The 17810-nt window shown below is 44.6% G+C and overlaps 1 protein-coding gene across 1 annotated transcript in view; it reads right to left on the bottom strand.

Annotated features, from left to right (window-relative positions):
• TRHDE (thyrotropin releasing hormone degrading enzyme) overlaps positions 1–14034 on the bottom strand; it is a gene marked incomplete at its 5' end in the record, with an annotated part of 213735 nt that extends 199701 nt beyond the window's left edge. The window contains 2 exons of the mRNA XM_081996334.1: positions 7871–8144; positions 13220–14034. Coding sequence (XP_081852460.1) covers positions 7871–8144; positions 13220–14034 — 1089 coding nt within the window. The remainder of the gene's footprint in view (positions 1–7870; positions 8145–13219) is intronic.
• Positions 14035–17810: the final 3776 nt, after the last annotated feature.

The following is a 17810-nucleotide window of genomic DNA, read 5'->3' as shown; positions in this document are numbered from 1 at the left end:
GTCCTTCCTCTTCCATCTCCCTCCTTCCCCTGCTTGTAATGTGGGAAATGGGAGGAACTGCAGCGACTTTTTCACACTACTCTCCTCTGAGCAAATGGCAGGGAAGGAGCGGAAAGTACTACGAGTCTCAGACCATTCTTTGTTTTCATTAGCCCGATGAAGCAATGCTCTTGAAGGTACTTTGCTCTTGCAATTGGGATACTGTTCTGACAGCCATCAGGCTGGGAATAACACGTGCTGCATCTCTCTCTGCTCCCTGTTACTGCAGGCAAGCCATAAACATACAAATTAGCCACAAATTAAGAAACTGAATTGTGCTTTTCAACAGTCTTCTTGCTACTACATATAAAGTTAAGTACACCACTGCCACCAGATACTTACGGGTGATCTTCCTAGCCAAAACCAAAACAAACCATACTCAAGTCTTTCAACTCAATAATAGTATTTGCAGACTGCAGCTGGGAGTTTATGTTAATAAAACAAATATCACATGTAAATACTGCATGTACTACAAGTGCTGATGGAGAGCATTTTTTAAAGGAGTAAGCACATGTACAGTGTTTTCCTAGGGCATTTGACTTGCAAATTCAACCAGAAATCAATAATAATAGATTGCAAGTTTGCAATTTATGTTTTTAACAGATTCCCTGGCATATTCAGTTTAGCATGGATGCTGATCACATAGGTTTTTGTTTGTAGAATATTTTGTAGCTATAGTATTTAAAAATTAATAAACTAGAAGTAATTTTCAATATACAAACCTGAAACAGAATGCGTAAACAAATATTGATGCGGTGAATCTGAAAAAGCTACCATTTCTTTGGATTACTAATGTATTATATTACAGTTTCCCACTTCAATTAAACAATTCACAATAGTAAGCACTGAACTGGGTAACAGGTACTTGCAGAACCAGCCTTTCTGTTGTTACTGCAGAGAAAATTTCATACAAGCAAAAGAAAGCAGCAACACACCGAGCCACATTCACATGTGTGTGTGCTTTTCCAGCTCAGTGTAACTGCGTACCTCCCACCATGTTCTTTGTAACATTCATTTACTTTTAACTGCTTGATGAAAGCTATTTTGGGGAAGGCAAGAGTGGGACATTTGTAATGAAAACCAAACATGAGTGAATCTCACCATATCACTATCAGAGCAGCATTCCAAGGACACAGAAAGATTAAACATTACAAGTCTGCATCGCACCAGGCTTCCTATATTAGCTGCTATCTGTTTATCAGATACATGTGTGGCCTCCCAGTGGAAGTGAAGGGCTAACAAAAGTTACTTTTCAGGTATAGGTGGGCTTAGAAAGTAGAGCTCAACTCTGGAGCTGGACTAAATTTAGGTTGCAGAGGAAGAAAAATTAATTTTAATTGCGGACTAATTCTACTTTTGATAGCTAAATCATGCTGCTGTAAACAAATTGCTCACTCACAAAGAATTATCTGGTGTGTAATTGCTCCAATACTGATTGATAAATAATTACTAATGGAGAGACTTTGCTGGCAGTTAATAACCAGCAGCTGAAGAGCGGGCCTAAGGCAAAGCCTCAGGCCTTTAACCCAGGTAGTCATTAACTAACAGAAAATGCCTGGTCTTGAGGTCATTACTGCTATTACATAAAAATTTTTCAAATACAGAATTATTTACTAAAAGCTACAGGGTGAACTGCACAATAAGGGCAGAGTTTTTTTTAGAAAGAACTGATGTTCTGGGGGTTTTTTTCTAGCAACTAACAAATGACAGAACCCATTGGGGAAAAAGTTATTCTGAATAGTTGTTTAACCTGATTTTTTTTTTTTATATTATTAATGAACGTCAGCTCTTCAGTCTCCTTAGACTGCTTACTGCACTGCAGATGAGGGAATGCCCAGCCCAGCTCTCCAGCATGTCATGGATTGCTAGAAGCACTACGCTACCTGCAGTCATCCTGTCTTAAGGACAAACATAAAACCATGGTCCCATGGTGCTGGACCTAAACTGAGTGATTGGACATGCACTGATTCTAACCTAAGTTTACTTATGTGACTGTTCACTAGCTCTTCCGGGGCAAAAATGATTTTTCACTTGTGCAGAATCAAGCAACTATTACGGTATGCTTGATCCCATTTTTGAGACCACTCTACCTTTGTGTGTGATGCTGAGCCAAACTGAGTGAGCCCTCCTCCAAACACATGCCTAAGAGAATTCAGTCCTGGGACATTTATGCAGGCTTTCTGCAAGCCAGAGAGCACTATGGAAACAGTAATTATCTTCTTTTTCTTGAGCCAGATTATTACAGCTCCTCCTCAACGGCCAGCATAAGACTTAACTGTGCTGTGAAGTACTGAAGTAAGATCTTTACTAACCAGGCACTTGTGATCTCCAATTACATCTTAGATAAAGTAATAACAAAACAACAGCAGTTCAATAAAGGTTGGCCTTATTGTGGTATGACTCTTCGCATAAGATCTTTCTTAGCCTCAAGGTCTTTCTCTGTATCATGACAAATTACTCGGCACCGATGACTCCATAGCAATGTTTAATATAACTGAAACCAAGACGTACCCGGCTCTAGAGGTCTCTTCAAAATGTAACACGCATGGATTCAGCCAGCCAGTGGAGGCCCTGCCCTGAGCAGCTGAGCAAGCTGTGGTCAGGCCCACACGCTGCCAGTCCTGCAACATATGCTGCAACTGTTTTGGAATAGGAGCGGGAGCAGCAGAAGTGAAACCACGCAAAAATCTTCTCTCAGCACTGCCTTCCCTCGGCGTTCCTCCTCCCACCCAGCACCACCCAGCCAGAGAGCCACTTCCCTTCACCGCCACTCGCTCCCATCTGCCCTGGCCCGCCCTTGCTCTCCTAACCCCCGCGCCCACAGTGCTGCTTGACTCCACTCCCTCCCACGCACATTCGTTTTTTTCTTTTCAGCAGATACTCTCCCTTGACAAGGGCCCAACGCTTTAAAACTGCCAGCTGACACTTTAATATTTCCATACGTATCTCCATACTCCATCCACAGCAAGAGAGATGAATGGTAGAAGATTAATCTCCCCAAAACATCTCTTTCTAGCAATGCATTCATCTCCACCGATACACTCTGCTTTGTCCCTGAGTGCTCACTCCTTCCACTAACTGAAAAGAGAAAGAATCAGCAGGAAAAAAAAAGGAATTAAAAGAACTTATGAGACAGTGACAAGGCATGCCGGATATGGTGAGTTTCCATGTCCACCTGACAAAGGAATGAGAAACAGAGAGAACAGAAGTACAGCTAAACATGAAGTACACGCAGAATAAATCCAGCTGGGGAAAATAAAGTAACAATAGTAGGAAAAGGCCTGGTGGATTGAAAGCACAGATAAAGATAACAATGAAGGAAAGAGACACAGAGATGACGTGACAGACATTACAATCCAGCCAGCAATATTTTGCTTTTAAGAATTACTGACAAAAAACACACATAAGAGGTATGACTGGGAAACACAACATAGGAGTAGAAGCAAGAAAGCATGTGAAGGTAAGTGGAGTTTTCTAGATTATAGTACTGTGCAAAGACGACAGTGCACAGACACCATGATTTTCACCAGCTACCTCTAGCACAACTGCTAGAGACATACAAAGATCAGCTAAGCCTGTCGTAAGGGCACCCCTCCTCCCTCGCTGTAGCCTTACCTCAGACAGCACCCTGGCAGAACTACACTGCTCCCTAATCCTCAGCAGCACAGATGACTGCACCACGGTCCTTTCCACAGGAATCAAGCCCCTGCCCAAAGGCAAAGGCAGTCGCAGTGATTTCCTGTAACCCCAAATTAATCTGAACCACATCATGTATCTGTTACGCATATAAAAAGTCAACTCTGCTTCTAAATTACCTGCTCTGGAAGGGATTCTGATCAGACCCACATGGACTAAAGAGTAATGCTAATGATTCACATCCACTGAGCTGTGCTCCCAGAAAAGCACTGCTTGTCTTAATTCCCCTTTCCAAATTAATTTTAGTGTATGAAATACAGAACATCTTCAAGCCTGCAAGAATTATATAGGATATATCAAAATTACTATTTTGATTGGCTACCTAAGCTTTCCAAAAGTCAGTTTCTATTTATAACTTGATTTGTATTTGAATCTCACACTTATGTTAAAATTAACTTTGAGGTCAATGTCATTCTTTGAGAAAAACTGAACAGATAACACTCAACCACTTTTGAGGAACATATCTGTTTTAAATCTCACTGTTTATTCTATTCCCTGGGGAATTTATCTACCCTTGACCATAGCACTTTAGTAAGACTGTGCATCTGGAAGAAAGGTGAGATTTTAATCATCATCATGCTGCCAAATTTGAAAGGACAGCCAGCACCATCACCACCCCCAAAATGTGTTGTGAACCAAAGGCAGGTTCATGAAAGTGCCAAAACAAAAGCAAAAGTATATGCAAGCTGGTGTCTTTTAGGTGTCTACTCTATGTCTACAAAGTAAGTAAAATATACATTGCATTAATTGAAGAAAGATTCCCCAGTGCAAGAAATGGCCTATCAAGATACTTCAATATGGAAGTTCGGTTAATTTTTACTGAACATTAATTCATTTTTAGAAGCAAACTTACTTTTATCATATGTTTATGTTCATTGCTATGGATATGGGAGCAACCAAATTTTAGTGAAAAAGTAGCTTCAGAGGAAACCAAGAAGTTTAGAACTGCATATGCCAGGAGTTAGATAATTTCAAATTCATCCAGTAGTCTCCATGAACTCCTGGTATTGCAATACAGAAGACTCAAAAAGATGGATTACCTCAGCAATTCATCTGAATGAACACAACTCTGAACTGAAGTGTTTGCCATGAGTTCATACCTTAAAAAATACTCTTTCAACAAAACTAAACAATGATTAAACATGATCATATCACAAACGGACTGAAAAATAGCAGGACACATTTAATCAAGAACTCAGTGTAAGTTATTTTGGTATTCCTGGGCATAAATGTACCTCTGTGATAGGGGCATTATCAAAAACAAGAGCTAAAACTCTAGAATAACTGAACAATTTTGTAGGATAAGAATCTTAATCTATATAGGCTTTTCGTCTTCAAGTCTTTGCGAAAATTACCTACTAATTTATATAATTGTTGGCAAAGTTCTGTATAGTGGTACAGTCAAGACAGTGTAGTATACACATGCATGTCCTACATGTGCTAAACCAACAGGCTCAAGAATAATTATCAGGTTCTAGTAGCCAAAAATTCCTAACAAATTAATACTTGGATTTTCTCTTTGGATTCCTGTTAAACCTGAATTCTTGAGAACAGTTTTGCCAGAACATGAGAACAACAGAAAGTTATCAATTATTCAGAGTATCAAACCTACTCAAGCAGCAAAAGTCTACAGCATAAAAGCTCTGAAAAACTGAAATGAAAATGAAGTTCTCCTTGAGTTAAAGAAGAAGTAGGCTGTATCTTTTAAACTGATGGTCCTGAGGTCTATCCCCCATGCTTCACATACTTGCTTACACTGATGTTGGAAGCTACTGCTTGCAGCTGTTTCTCAGATGAGCCTAGGACATTTCAAAGTGAGTTAACAAGGTAGTAGTATGTAGAATAAACTTGCAAGTGTTAAGCTGTATTAGAGCACAAGGAACACGAGACCTACCTACTAGAGTATACACCAAGAACTTCCATCTTATTAAAGGAGAACCTCAAGTAACCAGTGTTTTCTAAAGCTGAAAAACACCAGGCCGCTCCTAGCTTAAGACTAAATCCTTCAGCAGCAGAGCACATTACAATGAAAATCATCAACTCCTACCTGGATAGAAGTCTGTTTCAGTACTGGCTGATAGGGAGTAACAAATAGCCTGATATCTCACCCTGTTCTACTAGGCCAGTGAACACTCCTCTTTATCAGGAGATAAAATGTAGTGATAGGGCTAGATGTAATGGTTTTAGACTGAAAGAGATTTACATTAGATATTAGGAAAAAAAAATTTTACTGTAAGGGTGGTGAGACACTGGAACAGGTTGCCCAGAGAAGTTGTTGATGCCCCCTCCCTGGAAGTGCTCAAGGCCAGGCTGGATGGGGCTGATCTAGTGCAAGGTGACCCTGCCCACAGCAGGGGGGTTGGAACTAGGTGATCTTTAAGGTCCCTTCCAACGCAAACCATTCTATTACAACAGCCAGAGGCAACCAATTCCTTGTCCCAAGAGCAATCCCTCTTGTACAGATAATTAACCTGTTGGTAGCAACACCAAGAACCAGGCATCTACTTCTCCCTCCTTACTTCTTCGCCTTGGCACTTGTTGAGATCCTTTTCTAACCTCAATTCACTGAACGGACAGAGAAACAACCTAGACAAAAAAAAAAAAAAAAAAGGAAAAAAAACACAAAAAAAAACAACTCACAAACCCAAAGGCTTTCAGCCATCACAGATAATTACTAGGACTGCAAGCATGGCCTCAGCAGTTCCCACATCCTTACACTCGTAGGTTAAAGCACCTGAGAGAACCACTTCCTAGCCATCCTTCCTCCGGTCATTTCGTGTGGCCCGAGTGTAGTCTCATAGTCTGCTGGCTATAGTATGAAAGGGCTGTAAAGGAGTTGAAAGGCCCCCAGTGTCCTACCCAGCTGCTCCAGTGATAAAACCAAGACTTACTTCCTGATCACTTCAGTATAGCCTAAATGAGCAATGTCAATGCAGAGAGCTGTCCTGGGTCCACCTTCCACCAGCACAGCCTTGAATACGTACTAGGGCTCTGGCAGTCACGCAAAAAGCCAGATCAGAGAACTGATTTTGTTGAAAACTTAACACATTTTGATTTTTTTTTGCAGGACAGCTTTCAGCCAGATCATACAGATGTAAAGAGCTGAAGGCTGGCACAAGGAAGGCAAAGAAGAATACACTAGGCTCAGAGAAGGTGGGTTCAGCTCCCTCTATAGCAGCTCAATGCTGGTGCTTATGGAGACGTTTCCTGACCTGATCAGCCACGGAAGTCCCTCCTCATGCCCCCAGGCTATAGCACAAAGTCACAGAGCATTTTCAGAAGTATAACGTAAATACCCGCTTTATTCAGGCACGCAGCTTAAACTGACGCCTAACCATCTGCTTCCAAAACTACCTCTGTTTTGTTATTCACAGTAACTAAGAAGGTTTCTCTGTATGTTCACCTGAAAAATCAAGATGACAGTGCTGTGAAATATTCTATTAAGCAGACAGCATTTCTCATGTATGTTTTGGCTTGTTATACAGTTCTGAGCTTGATGTTTGTAAACAAAAACAAAACTGACACAAACAAAGGATTTTCTCTCTTTTTTTTCATGGCATAACTGCTGGAACCATCCCATATTTGGAAACGACAGCTCCAGAAAGTTAGTGTTTCCATCAACCTGGACCTCCATAGGAAGCTGATAGGTTGTAAAGTCCTGCTCCCCGAGTAAGAGATCCAAGATAGAAATTACTTTATCAGCCTCCTGAGCTAGCACACAGCACACCAAGGGACATGTCAGCACTGAAGCAAAGAGACTGGAAAACCTGCTAGTATTACCGCTTTCTTTTAATAAATAGTCCCATGAACACTGGTGTTGAAAAGGCTACAGGAAAAACAAGAGAAAACTCCCCAAGAAAACCAAAGTGAAGTGAAATGGCATATCTGAAAGCTTAAAATTTCATCAGACAACCTACTAAACTAACCAGTTACAAAAAGCATCAGACAATCAAAAAATGTTAGACAGACATTCAGAAAACGTCCCAAACAATACATGCTATCATTAAGTAAACTGGCAAATTTTTGGAATTCTAAACAAGAAAATACTTTAAGTATGTGATGTTACGATCCCTTATAAAAAGTAAGAGTTTTCAAAACAACGAAATGTATTTGATTCAACATTAGAAATACTTACAACTACTCCACTCTTGGTGAAAGTTTCCCGGTATGTAAAATTGCACACTGCCCAGGCTAGGTAATACGTGGACATGAGAGGGGTCTGTGAAAAGTGATCTGTGACCCATCCATCTTCTTCAAAAACAGAAGTTTCAACTGGCATGTTGGACAAAGATAAGTAAGTTGCTTGATGCCTGATGCTGATTTTGAAAGTGGCCTTGTAAATGGGCTCGTCAAAGCAAGGAAAGGCTTTTCTGGCATGAGTAGGAGAAAACTGCGTCACACCAAGAAACCTAGAAAAGAAGGAAACAAAAAAAAACAACAAAGCAATTACTAACTGGGCACAGCGCTTGATTCATGCATGTACCAAGTAAGACACTGCTTGACTATTGTGCTTTAAGGGGGAGGAAAAACAAACTGTACAAAGCATACAGTGTTAAAACAGTGAACACTGCTTATCACTTTCTCACTACCTGTACAACACAATTGATATAAAGTAACAGCCTACAAATTTCCCACAAATTTGCAGATGCCACACTGATGTTAAAGAAAGAATCACTCGCCTTGTATCAAACTTCAGGTCCTAGCAGTTTTGTTCATCAATATGTGAAGATAAGCTAGCCAATATTGGTTACACAATGCAAAACAAGCACAGCCCTCAGTTCAAACCGGGATTTAACAGCCTTCAGGGAGACACCAGCAGGGCACTTTGCCTTTCCTTGGGCATGAGAACTTATGGTCACATAGTGCACTCAGGAAGGTCACTGATTTTCACTGCTGATTCCTCCTGTACTGACTGCATGTAGATCTGAGACACGCTACTATACAGCACTGCTGTGACTTTGTAAATCTAAAAAATCATTCTGTGAGCTTTGCAGAATTACAATAATAAGCAAACAATTAAACAAGCAGAGAGTAGTTCACCATTCTTCTACATGAGCTTTGCTTTTCTGGTGTATTTTATACAGAACGAATCAATGTTCTCAGCTAACTGGTCAAATTATGAAAAGATCTCTGAAGGAGGAAAATCTCTGTTATTCCTCCAGGGGAAGAAGATGGGTGGATAGATTTGATGTAATGAAAATGGTGGCACCTATTATTAATCAGCCCATAAAGATTACCCTTCAATACAATACTCTCTAAGACCAAGGGAGCAAAAAAAAAAATAGGTAGCCCATAAGAAAAATAAAATATCTAATTAACTTTTTCTAAAACTTCTTGGGTTTTATACATATTTTGGAGCATTATTTTATAAAAAACAACAAAGAAATATACTTCTTGAAATGTTACACTTTTATCTTGCTATAGTGCCTTCACACCTGATGGAACTAGATACATGTTTTCCAGTGAAATTATCATCTCTTTCAAATAAGGCTAATTTTTTAAAAACTTTCCACCACAGATCCAGTTGGCCCTGGCCCTTTGTCTAAAATAAAAAGCCTTATTTGGATAGCAATTATTGAAGGAATTCAGCATATTGCATTTTTCGTGTCTCATTATAAAACATGGATTAACAAAATCATAGTTCTGCATAAGGTTGCTAAATGTAAGGTAGAAAGTTGGTCCTGGTATTCCACTGTTAATCCAACAAAATTCCATATTATCAGTGGATTTGCACTAGTGCAACAAAGCCAAATCAGTCAATTAAATGAAGAAAAGCAACTTACTTTATATGCAAAGTATTTCCTGATGCAAAATGGACCTCATTCTGCATTCTAGGCACACTCTAAACAGCGACAGACATCAACAGAAGCTTCAAGTGAGCATGGAAAACTGTACTGGCCTGTTATTAATAAAGCAAGAATGATGAACTTCCCTCTGCAATTAACAATTTTAATGAGCTCAGACACACATGTAAATGCATACTTAGGGAATACTGTATATATTCTGACACTCTCTAAATAAGGAAGCTTTCCTCGCACCTCCCCCCCCTCCTTCATAGAGATCCTACCAGTAGTCTTTTAATATTTGTTACGTTTTAGGCCATTGAAAAAATCCCTTCACCAGACTAACAGAACCTGATAAACTCTGCATCTTCTGCATTCTCACAGACAGATAGATATATCTGCATACACATAATGGGGCAAACACTGGGCCATCAATATTTCATACTAAAAATACATCAACTACCAATAAGAGTGATATTTATAACATGTGCATTACTATCAAACATCGATTTGCTTGTTGTGCCATAAAGCAAAACAAACAAAAAAGTTAAAAACTGCTTCGCAAAGACTAAACCCTTACACATTTAAAACAAAAAAAAACCCAAACCAAAAAACACTGTCTATGTTTATCTATTTCTCTCTATGTTAGGAGGAAAAACCAAGCAAAACTTCTCTAGCATGCCAAAAGTGAAAAGCAGGTTGAGTACTTCATCCATCTCCCTACACACCTCTCTGGGCACTGACATTTTTATCTCCAAGTCCCAAAAAATACCACCATAAAAAGTTGTACTTCTGGGAATGACAGCCTTGCAGCCTGTCTTCTCAGCATACCCACGGCAGTAATTTGCAGGTGTTTTAATTCCACCTCATCTATTAAAGGAAGACATGTGTTTCCTCAACAACCTATCTATTTTGACATCTTGGTTGTTATGAGATAGAAGAACATGTCTGTTTGTTTTGTCTGCAAAATGTAAGATTTTTTTTTCCTTTTCATTTATGCCAAAGTTTGATGTTCATTTAAATTATGCGTGCATATTCTTATGGTACTCTATAGCAGCCCTGTATTAAATGTTTGTTGATTACTGCCAGTAAATTCTGGCACATAACGCAAAGGAAGTTTGTAGCGTATCACTTGCATTTTACATTTCAATTAAAGTATGAAAAATTTCAGTAGAAAATAAATACTTTTACGCAACTATCAACATTTCAGGCTGATTTATGACTTTCACCTGTGAAGACCACAGAAAATTAAGTAACTGCATGGAAAAAAAAAAATTATAGAGTGAAGGCATTACTATGTTTGTGAAGCCTCACAGTTAGCCAGTTCTTCACTCTTCAGGTACAACAGAAATGAAAAATGATGGTTTAGACCCTTTTATAGCAACCACTGATACAGCTACAGCTGTATTTTAATCAAATATAAAGATGTCAAAAAGTTGAAGTCCTGCTGGAACATCAAGGTCTCTCAGAGCATGACAGAAGCCTGTCTATCTATCATAGTAGAAGCTGTCCATGTTTAAGGACTAAAAATGGTTATATGTATTACATTAAAAATGGGTTACAGTTACATGTATTACATTAAAAACAGGTTATTCATCAAAACGCAAATCACTACTCTGCAAGAGCACGCTCTGAACAATGAAGTTCCCTGGTTTAGAATGTGTACTATTTACTTTATACTATAGTGAGTCGTTCAGCCTGTGAGAGTTGAAAAGGAAAAACAGTATTTCTATTAAACACCTGAAACTATAACCACGCACTGATTACATTTTTTAAAACAACATTTTACTGAAAGAAATAAAACTGAGCTGGTGTAAAGAAAAAAATGCCACTGATTTCAATGTAACAATGCCACCTTACACGAAGTAAGGATGTCACCCAATATGACAATATTCAAGTGTATTAAAAACAAACTGGTATCTGAAAAGTTACACAAAGAGTACTGGGAAACGCATTTTACCATTGCCTTCCACCCCATGTTTTAAGCTATCTTGATGATTCAAAAAGTGAATAGGCCTTTTTTTGTTGTTTTTTAAATCGTAACTGGGACATCTGTATTAAGTGTAATACAATAACTTTGGAGAAATGCCACTGCAACACCTATTTGACAGTTCAATTATTCCTATGCAAACTCTAAATACACAAGAATAATAACTGCTTAAATAATTTCTTGGGTTTGTCAAGTGAATTATACCCCCTGCTGTAAACAGTATTTTGTTTTCTCATTTGCCCATTTCCACACAGGTCTGTAAGAACCCCCAATTATCCCAGTCATTCACTCCTCAGTGGTAAAAAGCATTTTATCTCTCTTTTCCTACAACCATGCTTTTCCAAATTTCCATTTTATTTCATTGTGACGACAAGTTGCACAAACTTAATCTCAATCCTACTTGTGGTTCTAACATCGGGCTGTTTCAAACTGCCAGTAACCATATTAACAAAAATATGTTTTAATACAAGGGCTGTTGATTTTACTTGAGTTGGTGAGCGCTCTTTTTCTGTCTGACTTACTTTTTTTGCCCAATTCTTCCAACCATAAATTCTCCACTTCGCAGTACAACACGGCAACACTCAGAGAGACCCTGTCACTGCACGGATGTTTCAAGAAAGGACAGCTTAAAAAGAAATTAATTCTAAAATGATAAACCATGCCAGAACTATCAAGAAGCTTATGCCATCTTTTCTATTACAAACCCTGACTGTAGTTCAAAAACTACTTTAAAAAAAAAAAAAAAAAGCCTCTCAGTGCATGAAGGGGGCCTCCGAAGTGACCCTGCCTACAAGGGCCTCGACAGGGACCCAAGGGCTACAATAACAGGAGTAAACACAGCTCAAGATCGAGCCTTGTTCTGCGTGAGAACGGTGGACACTAACCAGGTTTGCCCCGCCGCGATTCAGCTGCAGCAGGTGGCACAAGCGCCTTCGCGTTGTCTCAGGTCACTGCCCGCCGCCTCTTTCTTTCGATAACGCAATAAAAACACAAGAGCGGAGAAGTCCCGCTCCCCTACACGCTGCCAGTCGTGACCTGACAAGGCTCTTGCCCACGAGGAGACACGGTAGCCGGACACAGAGGGAGCCTTTATTAAAGGGAGCCGGAGCCTCCCTGCCGGGATTGCCCCCACCAGGGACACCGCGGGCGGTGTGCTTCACCCCTGCCACCCGTGCACGGTCACTCGTTACCACCGCCCACCTCCAGGCCGCGCAGCAGCAGCTCCTGGCCCGCGGGCCGCAGCGCTCATCTGGCGCCTGCCCCGGCTAACCCCAGCGCGGCCCGGCCCGGCCCCAGCCCGCTGCCGCGCCCCCTCAGCCTCGGCCACCACCTCCCACCGCCCTCCCGAGCCTCCGCAGCTCCGCCTCCCCAGCCCTCGGGAGCAGCCGGACGGCGGAGGGGGTCCCGCCGGCTACAGGCGAGGCCCGGCCGGCGCTCCCCCACGGGCCGGGCGTCCCGCTGCCCTGGCGGCCGTTGGGCGGGGGCCGCGCCGCTCCTCCCCCCGCCCCGCCGCGGCAGCCGGCCGAGCCCCGTACCCCGGAGCCGCCGGCGCCGGGCGGAGCAGAGCCCGCGGCCTCAGCCGCCTGGCGGCGCCGGGGTCCGCCGGGTCCTAGCGCCGCCCCGACCGAAGTTCGGCGCGAGCTGTCGCGGAGGGGCGGGGGCTGCCAACTTCGGCCCGAGTTCAGCTGAGGCGACGCGGGCGCTCCGGTACCTTCTCTCGCCGTGGAGAACGTAGGAGCTGCGGAAGAAGCCCAGCAGCTCGTTCTCGATGAGAGCGTTGTAGATGATCTTGAGGTTGTAACTTCTCTGCACCTCCAGGCTGCGGTTGAGGACGACGACGAAGACCTGGGTCTGGGGGTAGAAGAAGGAACGGGCCACCCGCACGCCGCCGGCCAGCTTGTCCTCGGCCACGCGGACCGCCTCGATGTGCATGCGGTGGGCGTGCAGCACGATGTAGCGGCTGGCGTTGCGCACCTCCAGCTGCACGTTCACCTCCCCGCTGAAGGTGAAGTTCTCCATGAAGGCGCTCAGCATCAGGTTGTAGTGCAGCGGCCGCAGGTGCCGCGGCAGCCGCGGCCGGGCCCAGGGCGGCAGCTCCCGCCGCCGCTGCCACTCCTCCTCCTCCTCCTCCTCCTCCTCCGCCGCCGCTTCCCCGCCCCGCGCCTCCTCCTCCGACCGGCCGGGGGGCTGCCCCACGCCGGGCGGCTGCCGGGCCGACCCCGAGAAGCTCCCGTTGCCGCCGGCCCGCGGCGGGCCGTCGGCGGCGGCGCCGCACTCCTCGAAACGGACGCTGAGCAGCACGGCGATCATGGTCACCGCCAGCAGCGCCAGGATGGAGACGGCGAAGCCCAGCACCAGGCGCTTGTGCACGGCGATGTGCCGCTCCGTGGTGCGGGGTCTCGGCCCTGCCGCCTCGGCCCAGGGGCCCGGCGGCAGCCCTCGGCTGCCGTTCCGCAGGGCGGCCTCCTCCTCGATCATCATGGGGGTGACGGGCGGGCGCTTCTCCCTCTTCTCTTCCAGGGCCATCACGGCAGCACCGCCCCCGCCTCCCGCGGGGCCGCCGCCCCCCGAGGGGGCCCCGAAGGCATGGGAGGCTCCGAGGCTGGGGGGTCCCTCGGCCCGGGGTGGGGAGACGCGCCGCCTCTCACTTCCCGACGAGCCGCATCACCCCGGCTGCCGGCAGCCCCGCCGGGGAGCGGACCCCAGGCAGGGGGGACAGGGTCGGGCGGGAGCCGGCGGGCGCTCCCCGCCGTCCGGCCGCCGGGGCCGCGCCGCGCAGGCAACTTGTGCGGCTTCTGCGAGGCACTTCAGCACATGCCGCCGAGCGCGCCTCGGCGGCGGGGGGGAGGGCCCTGCCGCCCCGGACCCCCCGCTAGCGCCGCCGCCCGCAGGGAGCTCTCCTCCCGCTGCGCCCCGAGCCACCGGGGCCGGGGTCGGGCTCCGCGCCCGGCCCCGGCAGCGCCCCCGCCATTCGCGCCCCGCCGCGCAGGTCGGGCCGCCCCCGCGGGGCTCGTCCGGCACCGGGGCGGCAGCACCGGACAGCGGCGCCGGGCCCGTCCTCCTCCTGGCGGGGCTGGCTCCGGGAGTCACTCCTCGCCGCTCCTCTCTTATTTTGTCCTTTCCGTCTCCCGCAGGTACGGAGCGCTCTCCCGGCCGGCTCGGGCGGAGGCGGCTATATATAGGCACCGGGGAGAGGCGAGGGAAGGGAAGGGATGGGAAGGGGGGAGAGGCGGGCAAGCCCCGCCGCCCCTCGGCTTCAGCGGCTGCTCCGGCTGCCGGCGGTGACGGCGGCGCCCCGGGGGAGCGGGCGGGGGCGGGAGGCGGGGGCAGCGCGGGGACGGGGGCGGCCGTTCTCCGGTGTGTCACCGGCGGCGGGAGCCCCGGCCGGGGCGAGCGGAGGACGAGAGCCGGGCCGCAGCGGAGTCGGGGCGGCTGCCCGGCTGCAAAGCCTGCGAGCGGCAGGACTGCCCGGGATTACAGGCGTACGAGCCTGCTCTGCGCGGAGATGCTGAACGCCGGTACCGTGTGATATTTATATAGGCTTAATAAAGAGCCGCCGACTACACGTTTGGACGACGATAGCGCTGTCATACGAACGGGGGAATGGAGCCGAAAAAAAGGATAAACGCTCCTACTTAAGTCGATAGGATTAATATGCCGAGAAAAATCTCTCCGTACCTGTTGGCTGGGACTTTCAGGAATCCCCCTGTGCCGCAGCCCCAGGACAGACTTCGCGCTCTTCCTCTCCCTCCTGCCCGTGCTGGACCCCGCTTCTTAGCTGGAGGGATTTAAGGATGTGTTAAGTGCCGCCGGGGGTAGTACACCAACACGTGGCTCGAGTAGTCCTAGGAGTGAACCCCGGTCTGGAAAACTGAATTACTGAATCCGAGCCCACTTCTTCCACCTGCCCCCAAATTTAGGCACATACCAGCTGTGGAAACACAGAATTAATATGCACAGTGGGGATCTAGATCAATGTCTGAAAGCATCCCTGTTCCCCTTCTCTTGCTTCCATACTTCAAAAACTATCTCAGTTGATTTTCTCTTTTGAAGATCTTTAGCTCCAGTCCTGTAAGCAGTTACAGATGTGTTAATCCACGGCATTCCGTCCTGTGGAATCTACAGGAATATATGTTGTACATCAAGTTAAATGCATACCTAACTATTTGCAGAATAAGGGCCTTATTCTCCATAGTGAAACAAAAAGGAAAAAAAAAATCAAGTCCTTCACTTCTTCCATAAGCAAAGCAAATCTGCAGAGTTTCATTAAATGTGATATATTAGCCATTTTACTTCCCGAAGGAATGCCCAATCTCTGTTTTCCCTGAATCTACTACATCTTCTAGAAATGTTATCTGACTTTGCAGGCTGTTGCAGAATATGAATGATCATTAACTGGCACTCAAAACAGTTTAAGTCTAAGGAATATCAGTTTAAGTCTAAGGAATTTACTACTTTCCTTATATATTCCTTATATATTCCTATATGAGGATTATATATAGGTCTGCTCTCCCTGGAAGGAATTGAGCCTTTGTTTTTATCTTGCAGCACAGTCTAACAAAGGCTTGTAATCTTAACTATTCTTAATCATAAGTATGGTGATAAACTTGCTAATTGTGTTTGCTTGTCCTGGAAGGACTAAAATTTTGCTCTGTAACTAGCATTCCCACATATTTACTGTGGCATTATCTGGCTGCCTACCTGTTATTAACAGGCCAAAGAACAGAAACATTTTATTATCTGAAAATAGCCTTCATTATTTGTTGACTGAAATTTGAGGCAGAAAGGTAGAAAACTGTTGCTGTGTGATGTTGAAAAAAAAAAAAAGAAACAAACTGACACTGCAAAATAACATCCAAATCTACAGGTTTGCAATGTCGGTTTCTGTACGTTTCATTAAACCCTTTAAAAGTGGGCACAAAAGAAGTGCCTGAGAGCTTTTAAGATTTTGTATGCAGGCTGTCAGTATCAGGCATTAGTAAAAGAGGCAGTGTTTCCCTCTGTCGCTTTCTGCAATGGTTTTTAAGTTATGTTTTTTTCCCATCAGCAGTGCAGGGAGACATTCAGGGAAAGATGTGGTTCAAGAGTAGAAGTAGGTGGGATTCCACCTGGAGTATGGTGGAACAGTTTGAGTGTCATTTATAAAGTGTCATTTTACTTTTTAATCACATTTTAAATTAAATGTAATTGAATAGTTACAAGTTGCACAGGTTAGGGTTTTTGTGAAGCCCTTCTCAGAAAAGCGGTGAGTGCCAGGCAGCTGGGCTAACCAGCTGTGACACTTTTAAAGTGGGATGTACAACTGCCTGTGACACAGGGGCATCATTCTGGCCTTCTCAATACACAAATAACAAATACATAACTTTCTGGGCTAAGATCTTCCAAAACAAGCTGAGAGTCACTCACACAACTCAGCTTTGACAATATTAGTCTATAAATTGAAAGGCCAGGGTCGTAGAGGGCATGTAAAAGATTTAAGGTGCAGGCTAGTAAGAAGCCATGAGGCTAATTCCTTTTAAACCAAGTTGAAATAGCACAGTCAAAATACTGGAGTAAGGCATGAGTGATGGGAAGGCTGTTTCTATTCAGCTCCAACTTTGGTCCCATTACTCAAAGCAAGCACTGAGAGGTTTGCAGCCCCTTCCCCACCCTCCTTGGGCTTCTTGTCAGTCTGTAGACTTAGAATAAGAAGGTGCTGCTAAATACAATGTTAAATAGCTCATATGCCTCAACTCATCTATCATTCTAAAACTGCACGTTACTAGGTTAACTTCTTCCTATTAGAAATGATGGGTTTCTAAAATGTGGCTTTACCAGATACAGGTCAAGGGAGGTATTAACTTACTAGTTTGTTCTCAAATACTACTCTCTGCAAGTAGTTCTGTGCACAGATTGTTACATACAGCCATTTTAATGAGAAATTACAAAGGCATGGAAGTCCCAAGAAACAATTTGGGTATATCTGGGAAAAATTCCTGGTTTTTCATTTGTCCACAGTTATAAAGGTACACATGGATTACATGGGTATTGCCTCTGAAGCTTGCAACTCCTTCGGTATTTTTGCAAAGACTGTTGGAAAATGCATCAGATCATGGATTTTTTTTTCTGCAAAATCCTGATAATGACTCCCAGTTGTTCAAAACTTCCCTGAGGCCATCAACATCTTGTATGCAATCACATTTTATGAGCTTATAGGATAGGGTTTCAGTTACTCATACAAAATAAAAGAGCATGTCTCACCTTAACTGAATTCCTATGGAGATGGCCCTCCCCAGACAAGTATCAGAAGAAAGATGGATAAA

The sequence above is a fragment of the Phaethon aethereus genome, assembly GCF_964289735.1.
Source record: "Phaethon aethereus genome assembly, chromosome: 1".
In the NCBI taxonomy this organism is placed as follows: Eukaryota; Metazoa; Chordata; class Aves; order Phaethontiformes; family Phaethontidae; genus Phaethon; species Phaethon aethereus.
Note: the sequence above shows the minus strand (reverse complement) of the source record. Positions and strands in the feature narration are given on the sequence as shown.